Source organism: Balaenoptera acutorostrata, chromosome 3 (genome assembly GCF_949987535.1).
Source record: "Balaenoptera acutorostrata chromosome 3, mBalAcu1.1, whole genome shotgun sequence".
Lineage (NCBI taxonomy): Eukaryota > Metazoa > Chordata > Mammalia > Artiodactyla > Balaenopteridae > Balaenoptera > Balaenoptera acutorostrata.
The window spans coordinates 92,348,440-92,369,426 of NC_080066.1; the positions used below are offsets into that span (position 1 = coordinate 92,348,440).

The 20,987-nt window shown below is 39.7% G+C and overlaps 1 protein-coding gene across 11 annotated transcripts in view; it reads right to left on the reverse strand.

Moving 5' to 3' along the window:
- SLC28A2 (solute carrier family 28 member 2) overlaps positions 1-20,987 on the reverse strand; it is an 84,875-nt gene that overhangs the window by 28,535 nt on the left and 35,353 nt on the right. For 5 of the 11 annotated variants that reach the window (XM_057543979.1, XM_007169693.2, XM_007169694.2 and 2 more), the window contains 3 exons: positions 14,841-15,090; positions 11,406-11,497; positions 11,177-11,271 (listed from right to left, as the gene is read on the reverse strand). In XM_057543979.1, coding sequence (XP_057399962.1) covers positions 11,177-11,271; positions 11,406-11,486 — 176 coding nt within the window. In that variant the 5' untranslated portion in view covers positions 11,487-11,497; positions 14,841-15,090. Of the gene's footprint in view, positions 1-11,176; positions 11,272-11,405; positions 11,498-12,440; positions 12,499-14,840; positions 15,091-20,987 lie in introns of those variants that run through there. The other 6 variants (XR_009007686.1, XM_007169688.2, XM_007169696.2 and 3 more) reach the window with 3 other exon arrangements.

Sequence of the window (20,987 nt, forward strand, 5' to 3'; positions counted from 1 at the left end):
ATGAGAAGATGGCCGTGAACAGGTGACTGGTTCTGTTTGAAAGAGCCATTTACAGGAGAGTGACTGGATGAAAATGGAATTGCAGGGGATTGAGTGAGTGTGAGTATATATGGACCACTTTTTCAAAAAATTGCCTCTAAAGGAAAGAAAAACCAGATACTATTTAGTAAGCACTTTTTACCAGGTACTGCAAGACCTCATCAATCATCCTCCTCCAAAACCACAGGGTTAATATTATATTCACAGGCAAGGAAAGTGAGCCTGCTGGCAAAGTTAGGATTTAAACCCCAGATCTTTCCATTACTCCATGTGGCTTCTAATTAGACATGAAAGACTGGAATTCCACAGGGAACATTCCAGAATTCCAAAGTTATAATTGCGAAGAGAGTAGAGGAGAAGGAGCAGGTAACCATGCCCGTGAATGTCAAAGAAGCTTTCACAAAGAAGAGGACAGATGAACTGATCCTAAAGGGAAAGGGGAAGGCATTTGCCAAGGGGATGTGTTTCAAGGAGTTAGAAGAGAGGGCTGGGCTACCACTAGAGGAGCAAAAGCATACTTGAGTGAGCCAAGCATTTTGAAAGAACAGTATGATTTACTGTCGCTGAGAAGCAGGGAGCATGTGGATGGATGGTGGGAAGAAAGCATGCAAAGAAGACAGAAGCCAGGTCATTTAGACTATATATCATGCTTAGGAATTTCAGTTTTATCTTGTAGAAAGCAGAGACCCATTGAGGAATTTAAGCAAGGTAATAACATAAGTATATATGTATTTTTTAGAAAGATCACTCTGGAGGCAGGTGGTGAGGGATGGGCTAGGGGCCAGTATGGAAGTAACTGAAGGTGCAGGGGAGGACTGATAGGAGGTGAATGGCATAGGTGTTTGTTTGTTGTTTAATTTTCAATTTAATCACAGTATGACACAATTCCTTAATATCAGTTATCTAGTCAGAGTTCAGATTCCCCTGATTTTCTCATAAGCGTTGTTAGTTTTGTTCTTACAGTTTGGGTTTTGAATCTGGATCTTTTTAAGGTCCATATGTTGCAGCTGGATGAAGCTTCTTTCAAGTGTCTTTCCATCTGAATGTCCTGCCATCTTTTATTTGTTGAGGAAAGTAGGTTGTTTGTTCTGTAGGTTTCCCCCAGGTTGCATTTTGATGATTGCATCCCTGCGGAACAATTGAACCTGTTACTCCTTCCCCCTGTATTTCCTATAAATTGTAGGTAGAGTTAGAGACCTGATCAGATTCCATTTTCAGGGGGGGAGGCGGGTGTGCAGGACTGTGTCCGAGACGTTGCATGCTTTTATCAGGAGGCACAGGCTGTCTCTATTTTTGAGATGTTAGCATTGACGACTGTTGCCAGGATCTCTTAATTCATTAGGAAATTCATGTTTTTATTATAAACATTTTATTCAGAATCATATGAACCTTGCTGAATTTTGCTCATGAAATTGTATCTCCATTAGGCCACTTTAATTCATTAATCAGTTTTTCATTAAGGCATTGAATTATTTTAAATTATTTTCCATTTCCACTTTAGAAGATTTTAAAAATCTCTTCTTTTAAAGCTTTGTAACAAAGGCATAGGTGTTTGAGAAAGAGGATCAACATCAAGGGGAGGGAACCTGGGATGACAAATGAGGTTCCTTCTGTGAGTGACTCAGTCAGGGTGATAACATGAACCAAAATAGAAAAGACAGGAGGAGGAACAGACCTGAGGAGGAAATGTGAGCTTATTTATCTTTATGTGCCTAGAGCCCAGCCTGACTAGGGCCTGACTGAGTAGAAAAGTATCAAACCCATGCTGACAGAAATTTGGTTTTAATGTTTAATTTGAAGTGTGTATGTCACACCTAGATGAAGGTGTTTGGTAAGTGGTTAGATATATAGGCCAGAAGCTTCGAACAAAGATTCAGGCTTCAGATGTGGCTTTAGGAATCAAGACATTAAGTGCAGGAGTGAGAAGAGAAGACAAATGACAGGCTCTGGAAAACAACAGACAAGAAAGAACATCCAGAGAGGTAGAAGAATGAGGAGGGGATAGTGCCATTAAAATCAAAAAGTGAGTTTCCAGAAAGAAAGGGTCAGAAGGGTCATGCTGCAGATGCCCAGTGAAAGTGTGTGTACATTGGACTTGGTAAGTACGTTTTCATTGCTCACTTGAGTAAAAGATTTTCAGCAGAGCAGTGATGGTGAAAACTAGATTGTACTGGGCTGAAAATTGAATGGGGAGGTGAGAAAAATGGAAAGAGCAAGGAAATCCTGTGTTTCCAAGAAACTTGGCCATGAAGGAAAAAGATTACACAAGTTTGAGATAAGGTTGATTTTTGAGGAAAGAAACTTGAGTATATTTATAGATGGAGGGAAGGAATAATTGAAGAGGTAGAGGAAAGAGGCCCTGTTGAAGGGGATGGAGAAGGGTGGCATTAAGAAGATGGATAAAGAGGTTGGCCTCAAACTCAGGGAGAGTAGGCCTTCTGATAAGGAGGGGAAAAGATAAGGATTCATGCAGGTGCAGGTATATTTAAGTTGGAACATATGGGAAGATAACTTAATGTTTAAACAAAAATAATAATATTGTAGTATGGGGTTTATAACATATGTGAAAGTAAAATGTATAAACATAAACAAGAGTAATATAAAGGCTGGAAGAGGACATACAGAAGTATACTATTATAAGGTTCTTATACTATATGCCAAGTATACTATTATAAGTTTCTTATACTATATGCCAAGGGGTATAATATCACTTGAAGGTAGACTTGATAAGTTGAAAATATACACTACGGGGGACTTGCCTGGTGCTCCAGTGGTTAAGACTCCATGGTTCCACTGCAGGGGGCACCAGTTCCATCCCTGGTGAGGGAACTAAGATCCCACATGCCGCATAGGAAAGAAAGAAAGAAGGAAGGAAGGAAGGAAAGAGAGAGAGAGAAAGAAAGAAAGAAAATATATACTACAAACTCTAAACCAACCACTAATATAGCAAAACAAAGAGTTATACCTAATAAGCCAATAAAGGAGGTAAAATGGAATCATTTAAAAATATTCAGGGAGTTCCCTGGTGGTCCAGTGGTTAGGACTCCATGCTTTTACTGCCAAGGGCCCAGGTTCAATTCCTGGTTGGGGAACTGAGATCCTGCAAGCTGTGCAGCGCAGCCAAAAAAAAATTTTTTTCAATTAATCTGAAAGAAGGCATAAAAAGAGGAAAGGGTATTAAAGAGGAAAGGCATTCAAAAAAAAAAAGAACAATGGAAGACATCTGTGTTTATGGATCAGAAAAATTAATATTGTTAAAATGTCCATACAACCCAAAGCCATCTATAGATTCAATACAGTCCCCATCAAAACTCCAATGGCATTCTTCACAGAAATAGAAAAAACAATCCGAAAATTTGTACGGAACCACAAAAGACCTCAAATAGCTGAAGCAATCCTGAAGAAAAAGAACAAATCCAGAGGTATCAAATGTCCTGATTTCAAACTATACTACAAAGCTATAGTAATAAAAACAGTATGGTACAGGCATAAAAAGACACATAGACCAATGGAATAGAATAGACAGCCCAGACTTAAAGTCCCACATATACAGTCAGGTAATATTTGACAAGGGAGCCAAGAACACCCAATTGGGGAAAGATAGTCTCTTTAAACAAATGGTGTTGGGAAAACTCGATAAACCCATAAAGAACAATGAAACTGGACCGCTATTTTATACCAATCACAAAAGTTAACTCAAAATGAATCAAAAACTTAAACATAAGATCTGATACCATAAAACTCCTAGAAGAAAACACAGGGAGGAAGCTCCTTGACATTGGTCTTGGCAATACTCTTATGGATAGGAAACTGAAAGCAGAAACAACAAAAGCAAAAGTCAACAAGTGGGACTATATCAAACCTAAAAGCGGGACTTCCCTGGTGGCTCAGTGGTTAAGAATTCGCCTGCCAATGCAGGGGACATGGGTTCCAGCCCTGGTCTGGGAAGATCCCACATGCCGCGGAGCAACTAAGCCCGTGCGCCACAACTACTGAGCCTGAGCTCTAGAGCCCGTGAGCCACAACTATTGAGCCCACGTGCCACAACTACTGAAGCCCATGCACCTAGAGCCTGTGCTCCGCAACAAGAGAAGCCACTGCAGTGAGAAGTCCGTGTACCGCAACAAAGAGTAGCCCTCGCTCACCACAACTAGAGGAAGCCCATGTGCAGCAACAAAGACACAATGCAGCCAAAAATAAAATAATTAATTAATTAATTAATTTTTTAAAAAAACAAAAGCTTCTGTACAACAAAAGAAACAATTAATGAAATAAAAGGCAACCTATGTAATGGGAGAAAATTTTTGCAAACCATATACTGGATAAGGGGTTAATATCCAAAATACATAAAGAACTCATACAACTCAATAACAACAATGACAACAAAAGATACAATTTAAAAATGGACAGAGGAACTGAAAAGACATTTTTTCCAAAGAAGATATCCAAAAGGCCAATGAGTACATGAAAAGACGCTCAACATCACTAATCATTAGGGAAATAAAAACCAAAACCACAATGAGATATCACCTCACGCCTGTTTGAGTGGCTATCATCAAGAGACAAGAGATAACAAGTGTTGGCCAGGATGTGGAGAAAAGGAAACACTTATACACTGTTGGTGGGAATATAAATTGGTTCAACCACTATAGAAAACAATATGGTGTTTCCTCAAAAAATTAAAAATAGATCTACCATATGACCCAGCATTTCCACTTCTGGTATATGCCCAAAGGAAAAGAAAAAAGGGTATCAAAGAGATATATGCACTCTCATGTTTACTGCAGCATTATTCACAATAGCCAAGATATGGAAACAATCTAAGTGCCCATCAATGGATGAATATATAAAGAAGATGTGGCATATATATATGCAATGGAATATTATTCAGCCATGAGATAAAAGGACATCCTGCTATTTTCGACAACATGGATGGACCTTGAGAATATCATGCTAAATGAGGTAAGTCAGAGAAAGAAAGACAAGTACTGTATGATCTCACTTATATGTGGAATCTATAAAAAAGCCAAACTTGGGAATTCCCTGGTGGTCCAGTGGTTAGGATTTGGCACTTTCACTGCCGGGGCTCTGGTTCAATCCCTGGTTGGGGAACTAAGATCCTGCAAGCCTTGTGGCATGGCCAAAAATATAATAATAATAAAATAAATTAAAAATGAAAAAGCCAAACATTAAAAAACAGAAAGTAAATGGTTGTTACCAAGGAATGGGGTGGTGAGGGGATAGGACAGATGGTGTTAAGGGTACAAACTTTCAACAAGTAGTAAATAAGCCCTAGAGAACTGATACACAGTATAGTGAATATAGATAACAGTATTGTATTATAATCATCAAACTTGCTAAGAGGCTAGAACTTGAGTCCAACTACTAAAAAGAAATGATCATTATGTAAGATGATAAAGGTGCTAGCTATTGCTACAGTGGCAATCATATTACAAATATAAGTGTATCAAACTAACATGTTGTACACCTTATCTTTGCAGAATGTTATATGTCAAACATATTTCAACTTTAAAAATTACATTTAGTTGCAATCCAGAGATGAGAGGAAGGATCTGGGTAAACAGCTGAGCTAAATTCTCATTGATTGTGAATTGGGCCTTTACTTTTTATTTTGTCTAGTTTTGTTTTGTGGAGCCAAGAGTGACAAATGAAATTATAAATGCTTCCCAAATCCTAAATTTTATCATTAAGAAAACTTTCATAAAATCAGTGGCATGGGGTGACTTTAATTGATGAGAGGAATGTAATATTGGGTAACTAGTGAAAAGACAATCTATTCTTAATGGATGACTGGGAAAGTTAACAGTGGAAGAAATAAATTTGATATGTTGAGAAAAGAAAAGAGCAGTGGAGCCAAATAAAAACAAATAAATAGCTGGGACGTCCCTGGCAGTCCAGTGGTTAAGACTCCATGCTTCCACTGCAGGGGGCGTGGGTTCGATCCCTGGTCAGGGAACTAAGATCTACATGCCACACAGTGCAGCAAAACAAAACGAAACAAAAACATACACACACACACACACACACATAGATAGCAAGATGGTAGATTTAAATCTTTAAATGTAAATGGTCTAAAAACGCCAATTAAAAAGCAGAGACTGGAAGGTTAGCTTTAAAAAGCAAGAGGGAGACTGCTCTTTTTCTGAGAGAATGGGAAAAAAAAGAGGACAAAGACAAAGAAAATTATAAGTGATGAATGGGGGTCTTAGTAACAAAAATACTTAGTCTTCTTAGAAAGGAATGATATTGGATTATATACAGTGGAGACTGTATAGCTATTATATACCAGTGGAGATGGGGATGGGTAAGAAAAAATGGCGTTGAGAATTTGTAAAGAATAGAAGTTGTAAAACAACTACTAAAGGTAAATAAGCAGGTGAGTCCACATGTAACAAAGTGAAGTGCCAAACCACTGAAGACGGCTCAGGCAGTCCAGTTTGGCACCAAAGTTCCACTTAATTGTTTTAAGTTGTGATGACTTTACTGGGCTCCATGTGAAGACTAGGCCTGTCTGAACAGAATTTATAGCTGAAATTCAGCAAGATTTAAAGCAATATTAATTTGGTACATGATCATTATCCTTTTTTTCCTGGTAATTGGCTTGAATGAAAAAACCATTCACGTAAAAGAAAATTTTAATGATCCAACTCTTCATTTCTGGAATCAAGAACCAGAAGAGCTAGTATTTAGAAGACAAGCTAGGAAAAAGTACATGACTCTTCTCCTCTAGGGCAGAAGAGCCCTTCTCAGGTCTACTGGCCCTTCCGTCAGCCAGACCTAAACTTAGGACAGGATGCTTCCCTGCTAAGCCAGCCCCAGGACCCTAGCATCACTGTGGGGGTGGTGGTGGGGGCATAAGGGCATATGGCTGAGGGTCTGTGGGACTGAGGGGGAGAGGGATGCTCTTATGAAGCCTAGTTTCCTTTGCTTTCAGCAGGTATACCCTCTATTTTACAGAAATTCAGTCTCTCTCGCCCTAGATCCTTTAGCACATCTCTGATCCAATAGCTTCTGAGCCTCCTTTCTAAAATCTTAGGGAAAACTGGCCTTCCCGCTTACCAAAGCAAATCCTCCAACTCTTGATCTCAATTCCACCTCCTTGCAACTCCTAAGGGCTTATCTGACAATTATTTATCTCACTATCTCCATCCTCTTCTATTGTCCATTCCTTTTCTTTCTTTGACTCTCCCGGCTCCTTCTTTCAGCCATCAGATGTGCTCAAGTTCACTAGTTCTTTAAAACAAACACCCCTCACCACCACCATACATTTTTGAATTCTAACAACAATAGAAAGAACCCTCTTTAAAATGTTTATGTTTTGCTAAATTGCTTTATAGAAATGGCTAAATTCAGAAAGAGTAATGAAAAGAAAGAGAAGCTAAAATAATTTGCACTGAAGAATCAGATTAAGGATATCCTGAGGAACCAAGAACAGAAGAAAGGATAAAGACAGGGGTATGAGTATGTGTCCTGAGAATGACTGGCCTTAATCACTCATCAAATCTTGTCAATTCTACTTCAAAAGTGTATCTATTGAACTCTGAATATTTTTGAATTTTTGAGTATATACTATGGGTAAAGCATTGTACCAGGTGCTATACGAGATAAAAGGATGAAATAGACATGGATCCTGCCCTCAATGTATTTACAGTCCAGTTTAGGGGATGCAATATACATATAAATCTGTAACACAGTGTCAAAACTTTTAAGTGTTATTAGAGAAAATCAAATAGAAATGTTATGGGAGTTTTGAGGAAGAAGGGGCCTCTTTGGACTGCGGCCAGTGAGGTTGAGGAGGAGGAAGACCATTTGTGATAATATCATGGACATGATTGCTCTTGAGTTGGGCCTTAAAAGATATGTTGTATCTGGGCAGAAAGATGTAAAATGAAAACATATTTCACTCAGAGGGAATGATGGAAAACATGACACAGAGGCAGGAAATGAAAGGTTATATTTAAGGAACAATTGAGGGTTAATTCTAATGCATAGAGGAGCATTAGAAAGGGAATTGTAAGAGTTAATTTTGGAAAGTCAAGTTAGGTACAAACCATGGTTGGAGAGCAGGAGGAGTGGGGAAGACTTGAATGCCAACCAGTGGGGAATGATAGAGGTTTTTGAACAAGGCAATTCAGAGTCATGCTTTAGGCAGTTCTGGTAGAATCTATATAAGATAGGTGTGTAGCAAGTGGGAAGGACTGGAAACAAGAATCTTTATGGGTGCTATTTGAATAGTTCAGCAGAAACAAAATGAGTTTCAAAATCCAGATTCTACTATAGGTGGTAAAAGAAGGAAAGCAAACCACACACAGAAATACAGAAAGTAAACTAAATGGGGAAAATGTATAGCTTTACTAGGATTCAAAGAAATGCAAGTTATAACTTTAAAGCATGATTTAACATCTATGTAACAAATTTTTCATCTGAGAAAACATAAAGTTGATGAGATTTGAGGGAACTGGACACAATTATACATCAGAGCAGTTTAAGATACCAACAGCAACCTGACAAAATGTAGGAAGGTCCACAGACTTCCCTAGTGGTCCAGTGGTTAAGACTCCACCCTTCCACTACAGGGGACACGGGTTCCATCCCTGGTTGGGGAACTAAGATCCCGCATGCTGTGCAATGCAGCCAGAAAAGAATAAAATAGAATAAGAATTCAAGCCCAACATTGTAAATCAACTACACTTCAATTTTTTAAAATGAAATTAAAAAAAAATTTAAGCCCAGTATTAGAAGAGTCAAGAGCTGATCAGCAGCTTCATGGAACCCACACCCTAACTTGGGCGGGGCACTTTAAGGTGGATCTATACTCTGTCTTTTCTATGCCCAGCACAGTCACTGGGCTAAATATAAACCAATTATCAAACAATCTTCTAAAGGCTCCACAGAAGTCAGAAGGTTTAAGTTTAATAGAGAAAGACACAGCCCTGTGTTTAAATAGGCTTTAATCTATAGGTAGCCTGACCCCTGTCTCAACAACCGCCAGGCACACCAGGACACGTCACTGGAAGCTGAGCCACAGCATGGCAGGTGCAAAGCAGGAGGCCCTGACGCTACTGGAAGAGGCAGAGGCTGACTAATGTGCCATAACTAGGACACCAAGCTTCTGGTTTTTAACAAGACAGGTCATAAATCTCAGGACAACTCCTAATTATTTTGCTACACTTTACTGTTACCTAAGCTCTTAAGGGTCTCTCTTCTGTGTGTATGGTGGAAATCTTATGTAATGATGTGCCACTGCCCATCTCTTCCCAACGCCTCATTCAATGACGTCCCATTGGCAGCTTGAAATAAGCCACGTTGAGAGTATTTATACTACAGGCAAATGCTACAAATCAAAGGTTGATTTATTATTTTGTCTAGATCAAGAAGCGGCAAACTATGGTCTGTGGGCCAGTCCATCCTTGTTTTTATAAATAAAGTTTTAAGAACACAGCCGTGCCCATTTGTTTAGTATCATCTGTGGCTGCTTTCCCACTAAAATGGTACAGTTGAGTAGCTGTGGCAGAGACCCTATGGCCTGAAAAGCCTAAAATATTTACTATCAGGCCCTTTACAGAAAAAGTTTGCCAACCCAGGGTCTTACTCACTAAGGCGAGCAAAAATATGAACCAATATTCATGGCAAAACTACTCTTGGAGAGCCAATTCTTAAACATTTACCAGCACATCACTGGGTAGAGTTCATATATAGACCTAAGCAGTCTGATTCTAGAATTCACATTAACCACTATATTGCTAAACAAAGTATGAAATATTATGTAAGCATGAAAAATTTATAGAAAGCTTACTGTCAGTTCATAGAAATGTGATGTATAAAATAAGTGGAAAAACAAAAATATAAAGTAGTAATGTCCACATTGATATATATCAATTTGTATATAGACGTGAAATTCTGGAGAAGAAAATAGAATTTAAAAAGTTAAGCTTGTTTTCTCTATGAAGTCACTTAGTTAATTCCTAAAAATAAAGAGAAGAAAACGCATATCCAGGACTACCCTGGTGGCGCAGTGGTTAAGAATCCGCCTACCCATGCAGGGGACATGGGTTCGAGCCCTGGTCCAGGAAGATCCCTCATGCCGCGGAGCAACTAAGCCTGTGTGCCACAACTACTGAAGCCTACATGCCACAACTACTGAGGCCCGCGCACCTAGAGCCCATGCTCCACAACAAGAGAAGCCACCACAATGAGAAGCCTGCGCACCACAACGAAGAGTAGTGCCCGCTCGCTGCAACTAGAGAAAGCCCACGTGCAGCAATGAAGACACCACACAGCCAAAAAAGAAAAAAAAACACATATCCATATATCCATATATTCCCTTTAGAAACTATCCAATATCCTCTTCTAAGCTTCTCAACGTATGACTTCTGCACTTTTTTATAAATATCCAGACTCTTTTCCACACCGTGGAACACGGCTTCCATCGGACCTATTTTACCCCAACAACTTCTATAGACATTACTTCTGCGACTATAACCATGACCAAATTCAGAGATTTTTTTCTCCTTCCTTGTCTCCTGATACACAGAACATTGTGGATTGATTGTACCTTCATTCTTGACACTTTCTTCTCTTTTGACTTTCAAGACTGTACTTTTTACCTTTCTCTATTATCTCTTTTGGTGGGTCCTTCTCCATCTTTTTAAATTTCTGATTTCTCTTTCTCCTCATCCCCAAATCTGAGTATTCCAAAAGAGCTATTTAAAAAAAATTATATGGATCAGTTAATATCTAAGCCTCAATTTTCTAATTGAAAAAGGGAACTAAAATTAGTACCCACCTGTTGGCATGAAAATTAAATGAATTAATTTCATAAAGCATTCTGCACAATAGTAAGTACTCAATAAATGTTGTTGTCATTCTCATTTTTGTTCTTTTGTTGCTGGTCCAACCAACACTGATATCGCTGAACTCATTACTTATGGCACAGATTTATGTAACAATTAATTACATAAAAATGTATATGTGCACTTGGTAACAGCAGGTAGCTGTGAGTCTTATTTCGACAACAAGATCATAAGCTCCTGAGAACAGGGCAAGTTTGACCTCTTCTGAGTCCACCAACCATACTAGCCAACCCTAGGCCTTAACTGAATCAATGCCAGAACACCTGTATCTCTGTTGAGTGGGAGGTTCCAATCCATCCCCAAGGCTGTGTCCTTGCTCTTCAGTCTTCCTGGTTCCCTCAGGATTTATTCCTTCTTCCTGTAAGCACAGGTAGAGTTGAGGTCAGTCATAAGGCCCTGCCAGGGGTGATAGGGATTGTGAGCAACCAAAGACCCTACATGAGGCCATGCATCAGCCCACAGAGATGTGCAGAAACTAAACTGGTGAGTTACCATAAGCTCCAGCCCTGGGTTCTCTATGCCAGTCTCCACTGTGGACAGAGCAATGCCCTCTCTCCCATTTGTTTTCTCCATCTCCTGTTCTCCTGAAAAACAAATTCAGACCCAAGGCTGAAAGATTAGTTGTTCTATAATATGGGGCCGGATAGAACTTTTAGGGCCAGTTACCCACAGGAAAACAAAACTAAAAATATTTAGAGATTTAGTTGATTTGTTTAAGAACTGAGAATTGAGAAAATTGGAAACATAATTCTAAAATAATAAACAATGAAATACAGACTTCTACTTCCTATTGTGAATAGCAAAGGAAGGAGAAATAAGATAGGAAAAGAGAAATGAAGGGCAAGGGAACTGAAATGAATCAGTGGCTCACCCAGGGCTCCAGGACCTGGACTAAAAAGGACCCTCTTCAGTCCCCTTAAGGAATGGTTAGAGGGCAACTACTCCCGTTAGCCTCCAGGTGGCCCCACTGAGCTGTGCTGAGTGAGAAGAAAACAAGAAGGCAGAGGGCTGGGAAGACCACAGCCCCCAACCTATTACTGAGAAACCAAGATTAACAGACTTTCCAGTTCCTGACTATAATGTAGCATGAGAATTGTTTTTGGAGCATCTAAGAGAGTACCTCATGAGATAAATAAAAGAAACCTACACGTAGAATAATCAGTATGAATGTTCATTATCTCCAGTAAAGAAAGTTTTAAAACAAAATGAGAGAATAAAGAAACAAACACTTGAGCCTCACTATAAGCAACCTTAATAGATAAACATTCAAAGTTATAATATAGGTTCATCTGAGATTTTTTTTACTTTGTAGAAATTTTCCTTCAATTTTATGGAATTGTTTTAGTTTTTGTTTTTTACTGTGATCTCTTCAACCATTTAAATATTTTATTAAACATACATAAACAAACAACTTTTGTTTCAGGGCTTTCCTGTATAGGCACAGAACTACTTGAATTTGGTCTAAATATGATCAATTAAGAAATCTGGCAAATCAGGTTCCTGCCCTCCTCCAAGACCATTACTTACTCCAGTTTGTAGGATTCCCCTGCTGCCTCAGTGAAGGACAGAAAGAAAAACTCAGCTCCACGAGACCCTGACTCTGAAGGGATGGGCTGGAGATGAGAGAGAGGGATTTCCTGATTGGCCCATTTTGCCCTGGGCCCTCCTTTGCTGTGCCTGCCCTTCTCTGTAGAGGAGGAGTGCAACTCTCAAGTTAAATATTTATATGTTCTAAAGAGTATTTTGCAGGGTCAGGTCTAAGAATTCTGCAGGAATTCCTAACAGGCACATCAGCAGGAGCGTTGCCCAGCACAGAACTAGGCACGGGGTAGCATGGAGAAGAAAAATAAGAGAAGGATCTCTGTACTCAGAAAACTTAGCATCATTTTGTACGGGAACGACAGTTGCTAGAAAACAAAAGAATGAAGGACTGTACATGATTCAATTCTAAATGACTGCTAAGAAGTCTTTTACTAACTAATCCATTTAACAAATATTTATTATGTATTCACCATCACCCATGGCTGAGGACACAAAGATAAATGGGATATTGCCTCTGCCATGAAGGAATTACAAATCAGTGAAGAAAGACATGTGTCAAGAAAGGCTTTACAGAGTTGGTAACATTGGCCCTGAGTCTGGAAAGTTTTGAAAGGTAAGTAGGGAATCACTGATGGAGAAGGGGAAAGATATACCACCAGAGCGAGAAACTGAAACAAAGGCACAGAGGTGAAGACTTCCCTGACACACTAAGGAGGCTGTAAAAAATAGCTAAAGATGCAGACCTACTAGAGAATGGACTTGAGGTTACGGGGAGGGGGAAGGGTAAGCTGGGACAAAGTGAGAGAGTGGCATGGACACTTATACACTACCAAACGTAAAATAGATAGCTAGTGGGAAGCAGCCGCATAGCACAGGGAGATCAGCTCAGTGCTTTGTGACCACCTAGAGGGGTGGGATGGGGAGGGTGGGAGGGAGGGAGATGCAAGAGGGAAGAGACATGGGGATATATGTATATGTATATCTGATTCACTTTGTTATAAAGCAGAAACTAACACACCATTGTAAAGCAATTATACTCCAATAAAGATGTTAAAAAAAAATAGCTAAAGAACAGACGGAAATTTTTGAGAAACTAACGAAGGAGGGACAAAATAAAGTAAGAAATTAGTTAAGGAACGGAGGGGGGAAATGTGAATGAGACGGTGGTAGTTTATCAAGAAATAAGTCTGGAGATGCAGTCAAGTGCCAGATGGAGATGGGCTCTGTAAGTCAGGCTAGAAGTTTGGGCTTATTTGGAACCAACTGCGGAGGCAAGAGGAGAATGGATTGGAAGGATGCACACTGGGGACAGGGAGACCAGTCAGGAGACAAAAGCAATAGTCCAGGTCAGACCTGGTGAGGCTCTAACCAAAGCAGTAGATGGACAGAAGGAAACAAATCTACAGGATGTGGTGACTAATTGGGCATAAGGGAGTAAATGAAAGGGGGAAGTTAATTCTTCAAAATTGTTCAAAATGATCTATTTTCTTCCTGCTCCTACCTGCCAGTAATACTGAGCTGTATGTTGTTCCCTAAACACTTGATGTTCCCTTGTGCCTGTGTGACTGTTTGTGGATGCTGTTCCTTCTGCCTCCAACACCCTGCTCCTATTTACTTACCTGGCAAATTCCTACACCACCTTCAAGTCTCTGTTGCAGGGCTACTCTCTTCAATGAAGTTTTCCATGATTCCCGCCAGATGAGACTTAAGATCCCTTTCCCCATACCCCTACTGCAACATGCTCTTGCAGAAGTCTACAGAGCATTTAGTGCTCTAAATGCTTACTTGTCTCCCAGTAGACCATGATCTCATCAAGCACAGGCTCTTTGTCTTGTTCACCACTGTATCCCCAGGCTCAAGGCCTGCCACAATATTAGGCAATCAACAAAGACTTGTAAAATAAGTGAAACAAACAAATACAGATTTCTGGCTTAGATTATTGGGTATGTAGATGATGATAACAATCACCAAAATAGGAAAACATATCTCTATTCCCCTAGCTCCATGCACGCACGCGCGCGCGCGCACACACACACACACACACACACACACAACATAAAAGCCCTACCAGAGTAAATGTGTGTTATATTCTGCAACCTAGAGCAACTCATTTTGCCTCTCTGGGCCCCTTCTGTTATTCCTGCCCTGCCTAATTGCCCAATGCCATTTGACAAGATGATTAGGAAAATTAAGTAATTTAATACAGAAAAAGAATTTGAAAAACAGTAGGTAAACTTGCAGTTGTAGTATACTATTGTACATTCTTATAGAAACTCAGGAAAATTAAAGATATTTTCAAGCTGACATCTGATTACAATCTCAGTATGACTGTGAAGTCTCTCTGACTCATCCTAGCTCACACTTCATCTCTGTTTTCATTTTTACCTTAGAAAATTGCCAGTTCTGGGGTCAAGCCCAGGTATAGTTAAAGGCACAGAGCCTAGCATTCAGTCCAGGTGAAATGATGCCAGTGATCACATCTGTCTTCTCTTGCCCTTCCTCTTCCCTCTTTCTTTTTCCTCTAGAAGGTGTGAAAAATCCATGTTCATCTTCTAAATGCAGCCTACAGCACTCATCTCACTTTTCCAGCAGATCCAAGTTTCTTTTAAATGCAGGTACAGTTGATAACACCCAACTGTGGAGAGGAAGAGAATTAATTCGGCTGATACCGCCCCTTGAGTAACTGCTGGCTCACAGGCTTGGGCTTCATTGTTTAAATGTTTTCTTTTTCTCTTATCATTTACAGTTTGATAAACTCTCTCAAAGTACAGATCAGGAAGAATGAAATGATTTACCCAGGGTCAACAGCTAGTTAGTGGCTAAGCCAAACCAATATCCTGGGATCCTCACTCCTGGTTTTGTGCTATTTCTGGGCTGTAGGGTGAAACATAAGAGATGCTTCTGTCTCTGCAGCCTTTTACAGTTTTTCAAAAGATTTTCCTGTACTTTCACTGCTCATCCTCATAATATTCCTGTAAGCAAGTCAACTACTAATCCTATTTTAGGTACAGAGAAAATTATATTCAAAGAAAACGAGCAATTTGTCTAAAGTCGTACAGCTGGTTAGGGCAGAGTCAGGACTGGAGGCTAGCTATGGTCATTTCCATGGAAGCTTGGCCTTAGAGCTCTCCTAAAGTCTTGGGGTTGCTCCTGGAAAACCAGGTGGCCTGCCACAAACCCATCTGGGAAATAAGTAGGGTATAAATAATAAATGATTTTATCCTTCCTGCTTTGACCTCTCCTTGATTACTAGTACAAACAAGGGGAACTAGAGAGCATATAGAAACTTACAATTTTGGTCTTAATGAAGTAACTTACATTTAACTAACCCTCCTGCTGAGAACAACTAAAAAGGCTAGACAAATATATAAATCAACAGGTGAAAGCACTGCAGAGCAACCAATGGAAGCAGGACTTGAAGGTTTTTGATCCTTGAGAGAAGGGAAGCATACCAGTTGAGTTCCACATTCATCCTAGCTCTTTTTCTGAGGGCATTTTATTTTTCAAATCACAATGCAGAGAAATAATGCTCAAGCAGTCTTTTTGGAGGAAAAAAATCATTAAAAGAGAACAATGAAGAAGGAGCCTAAAAACCTGCAACCAATTTCAAAGTCATTGGCCAACTCAAAAATTTTAGATGCTCAGAACAAGACACCAAGAAACTCAGTGAAAAACAGTATTTGGAGTGCTGAAAGACCTGAGCAGACGGACTTCCCTGGTGGCGCAGTGGTTAAGAATCCGCCTGCCAATGCAGGGGACGCGAGTTTGAGCCCTGGTCAGGGAAGATCCCACATGCCGAGGAACAACTAAGCCCATGCGCCACCACTACTGAGCCTGTGCTCTAGAGCCCGCGAGCCACAACTACTGAGCCCACGTGCCACAACTACTGAAGCCCGTGCCCCTAGAGCCTGTGCTCCCCAACAAAGAGAAGCCAGCTCAATGAGAAGCCTGGGCACCACAACGAAGAGTAGCCCCCGCTCACTGCAACTAGAGAAAGCCCACGCGCAGCAATGAAGACCAAACACAGCCGAAAATAAATAAATAAAGTAAATATATTAAAAAAAAAAAAAAGACCTGAGCAGAGATTTCAGCAACTGTGTGGTACTGGAGAGACAAGTGTTTGTTTTGGACCTTGATAAACACATCAGGCTTTCTATTCAGACCCTAAAGGGGCCATAGCCTAGTAATAAGAAACATGCCTTAAGAATAAACACTATGCCCTAGGGGAAAGACAAAGCCGAAATGATAAACATAAAACAAAGGCTCAACAGAATCAAGTCAGTCTATTTCTACCCTATCTTCCTGACAAAAGAAATGCTAACCTTCTTTAAGCATATATAACATATCATCCAGAGCCTCTACAAATGTTCAATTATAATGTCCAGCATCTAATTTAAAAGAACAAGACATTCTTAAAAAATAATAATAATAATAGAAACAAATCCGTAAATGACTCAAATATTAAAAATATCAAACAGGGACTTTAAAATAACTATGATTAATCTTTTCAAGAAAATAAGGGGAAAGGTGGAGAAATAGATGAAAAGATGGAGATTTAGAAAAGACAATTAAAATTTGTAAAAAATAAATGCACATTCTAGGGATTAAAATTAAGAACTAACTGGGCTTCCCTGGTGGCGCAGTGGTTAAGAATCCACCTGCCAATGCAGGGGACAAGGGTTCGAGCCCTGGTCCAGGAAGATCCCACATGCCGCGGAGCAACTAAGCCTGTGCGCCACAACTACTAAGCCTGCACTCTAGAGCCCACGAGCCACAACTACTGAGCCCACGTGCCACAACTACAGAAGCCCGCATGCCTAGAGCCCGTGCTCCACAACAAGAGAAGCCACTGCAAGGAGAAGCCCGCGCACGGCAACAAAGGGTAGCCCCCACTCGCCGCAACAAGAGAAAGCCTGCACACAGCAACGAAGACCCAATGCAGCCAAAAATTAAAAAATAAATTAAAAAAAAAGAACTAACTAAAATGGTTTAACAAACTGGATAAAACAGAAGACAGGGTGAGTGAACTCAAGGAGTGGTCAAGAGAAAATATCTGAACAGCACAGAGAGAAAAATTTAGGGGTAAAAAGCAGAATAAAACCTCTATCTTCCATTTAGGATGTAGAAAGCTGGAAAAGTCTTGCTCCCATCTTCATAACAACAATTTTAAAAATTCAGATAATCTGAAAATTTACAATTTTCTTTAACCCATCAGTGACCTGAGGTTGCAGGGCAACCAATTATCCCCAAATCTAGGGAAAGACAAGTCGACTGAAAAAAAAAAAAAATACACAACCTAAAAGTTGAAAATTATATTTTATTTGGTGGGCTTACTGAGGACTTAAGTCCAGGATACAGCCTCTCAGATAACTCTGAGGGTCTGTTCCAAAGAGGTAAGGGAGGTGCCAGGATATAGAGGAGTTTTTGCAAAAAAACAAACACAAACAAAGAGATAGTCAGAACATCAAAAGATTACTGCTAATTAAAGAAAACCAGGCATTGCAAGTTAATGAATTTAGCCTTTTTCTGTGAATAGGAAGAGACAAGAGTCTGGGTTTATTGAAATTATTCCTTTGATATGAACCTTAACAATCTAGGGTCAGTAACCTGTTTCTTCCTACATCCTGAATTCCCTCCAGGTGCGCCATCAGGAGCAGCTGCAGTGGCTGATGGCTTGATGGCCTCAACATCCTTTATTTACTATAATAAAATGGCTTGTGACATTCTTTGTCCACAGCACCCTCTCTTGGACATAAATTTGACCAATATTTGGTAGGCATTTCATGACCAATTTTGTCCCACTACCCTAGGAAGGCTCATTGCTGGATCAGGTGAAGATTCTGTTGATAGGCCACTCAATGTGCTGGGGTTTTTTTTGGATTAGGCCCTGTTGATAATCTGAAATTCTCTGGCTCTCTTTTCTTACTAGTCTCTTATAATCCAGGAAGTATTTTCCCTTGTTGCTTCTTCCCATATCTAGAGTTGCTCTATTATAATTATTCTATGTAGAGATAAGTATATGATCAACTGCCTCAAGATGTTTAGCCAGTATATTTCAGAAAAATGTCATAACATTATAAACCATATTTATCAGTTCATTCAGCCCCAGGTAATTAATTCCTATTGATCTGGATGAAATCATCATGTTTTTCATTAGAGTTTTGTAATTTCTTACCTAGTTCAGTGGTATTGTAAGCAGATAGGGGAGGGGGTCCCCGGAGAAAGAGAACCAGGTATGGCTTTCCTGACGTAAGAGAAGCCATTGTGGGCCTAAGTCAGTTTGTGGTCTAAGCCTGGCCACAGTGCTTGCCCTTAATCATGTCTCAGTAATTAATGATCTTAAGGGAAGTGAGAGAATACAGGAACAAAGGAAAAACAGTCAAGAAACAATGGGATAAAATAGATCCTGGTTCCTTCTCAAGGGATGTACATAACAATCTGATACATATCTTTGAGCTCTGCAGGAACTAAGGACCCCACCCAGGTAAAGGATGGAATGATGATGTTGACCTTTTCTGACTTCAATCAACTGAAGCTTGGACTCTGTGGACCTTTGCCCCAATTCTATGCTGAATTCTCCTCTGCTCAAGCCCCTTCATGAATACACATACACCACCCAAGCCCCTTCGTGAATATGCATGTACCCTTAGCTTAAAACTTCCCCAATTTTGCTGTTTGGGGAGACAGTGCTTTGGGAAAGATCCCTGATGTTCTCCCTACTTGCTGCAAGTAATAAATCCTTCCTTCTCCCAGTCTTTGGCTTGGCTGTATCTTTTGGCTCAAGAGGCAAACACAGTTTTTTGAGTAACAGTATGATCTAAAAGTTATCAGAGGACTTCCCTGGTGGCGCAGTGGTTAAGAATCTGCCTGCCAATGCAGGGGACATGGGTTCGAAGATCTCACATGCCGCGGAGCAACTAAGCCCGTGCGCCACAACTACTGAGCCTGCATGCCACAACTACTGAAGCCCTCATGCTCTAGGGCCTGTGTGCTGCAACAACTGAAGCCCACGCGCCTAGAGCCCATGCTCTGCAACAAGAGAAGGCACCATCTCGCCTGCTCACTGCAACGAAGAGTAGCCCCCACTCGCTGCAACTAGAGAAAGCCCGCGTGCAGCAACGAAGACCCAACACAGCCAAAAAAAAAAAAAAATCTGTAGAAACTATTTTAGATAGACACACCCAAAACATAATTATTCCTAAAGACTGCACATGAAAATTCTTACCTCATTTATCTTTATTTTATAACTTATGAAAATATCATCATACCAAGTTAATTTTTTTCTTTCTTTTCTTTTTTTTGCTGATAAACTCTGCAATAGAAATAACATGAACTTACTGACCTTCAGTATACCTAGGTACAATAAAAGTAAGACATGTCTATATTGATTAAATCAACAAGCTTAAGCTAGCTTTAATACCAGATATTAATTTAATATTAATATTTTCTAGATTACGTGAACCTGAAAGTCATTCTGGCCTGCTTCCTTTATATTTAGAAACATTTAATTTGTAAGCACTTACTTTTAAGTCAGTTAGATAGAACTCTTTTATAAATTTAGTTTTGATAATATTTTCTGGAGGTTAGAGACATTTCATATGTATAATGTACATACAGACATATAAACAGACAAAACTAGAGATCTCATAGCTTCACTTTAACAGTTATGAATCAGGTATTACAATATAAACTTACTAGTTTATAAATAACAGTTGAAATAAGTTAAATTTGTTTACTCAGATGACTAAGGCTTTACTATTTGTGGAAAAGACTTTTATGATTTGTATTTGTCCTTGATAAACCATTAAGGAGGCTATGAATCAGATTTGGGTTGGGGGAGCCTTTCCAGTGGTTTGAGTTTAAAAAGGCCTTATTTCCCTTTTTTGTTCTCCCTTGGTTTCAGGTTCTACCTGATTGAGTGAATTAGGCTCAGTCTCAGGTCACTGTGGACTGCATTTACATTTCTGATTTGTAGAGATTTGCAAGACAAAGACAGTTACTTTTAATTCTCCAAAAAACTGGTCTGCCACCTAAATGATATTAAAAGATTGACTTGCCCAGCTATATTTTCTTTAATTTGCCTTTTTGTATCAGTGAGATGATCTCCAACTAAACTGAAAATTAAGAGTTCTGGGAATTCCCTGTTTAGAATCCCAGTCTATTCAACTGACTGCCAAATGTTTCTGAAGCGTTGTTTTATCAAGCTGGCTTTCTCTAACTTAACAGCAAACACAATAAAGAGCTCCATCTTAGTCATTTTCAGGGTGAGATTTCCTTTAATTCCCAATTAAGTAAGTACTTGTAAGTATAAGTTTTGTATGTACATAAACCTGGTTGGGATGTTAGTTGGAGGCTGACAATCTGTCGCTCCTTTTTCTTTGGGTATGAAAGCTTTGTTCCCCACTCCAAAGTTGGTCTGTAGAGACAAAATCACTAGTGAAGATCCTGCGGTTTGTGAGCTTAACTCCTCTAGGTTTCACTCTAGAGTCCTTTCAGCCTGCCATGTCAGTAAACAAAGGATGTTGAGGCCAT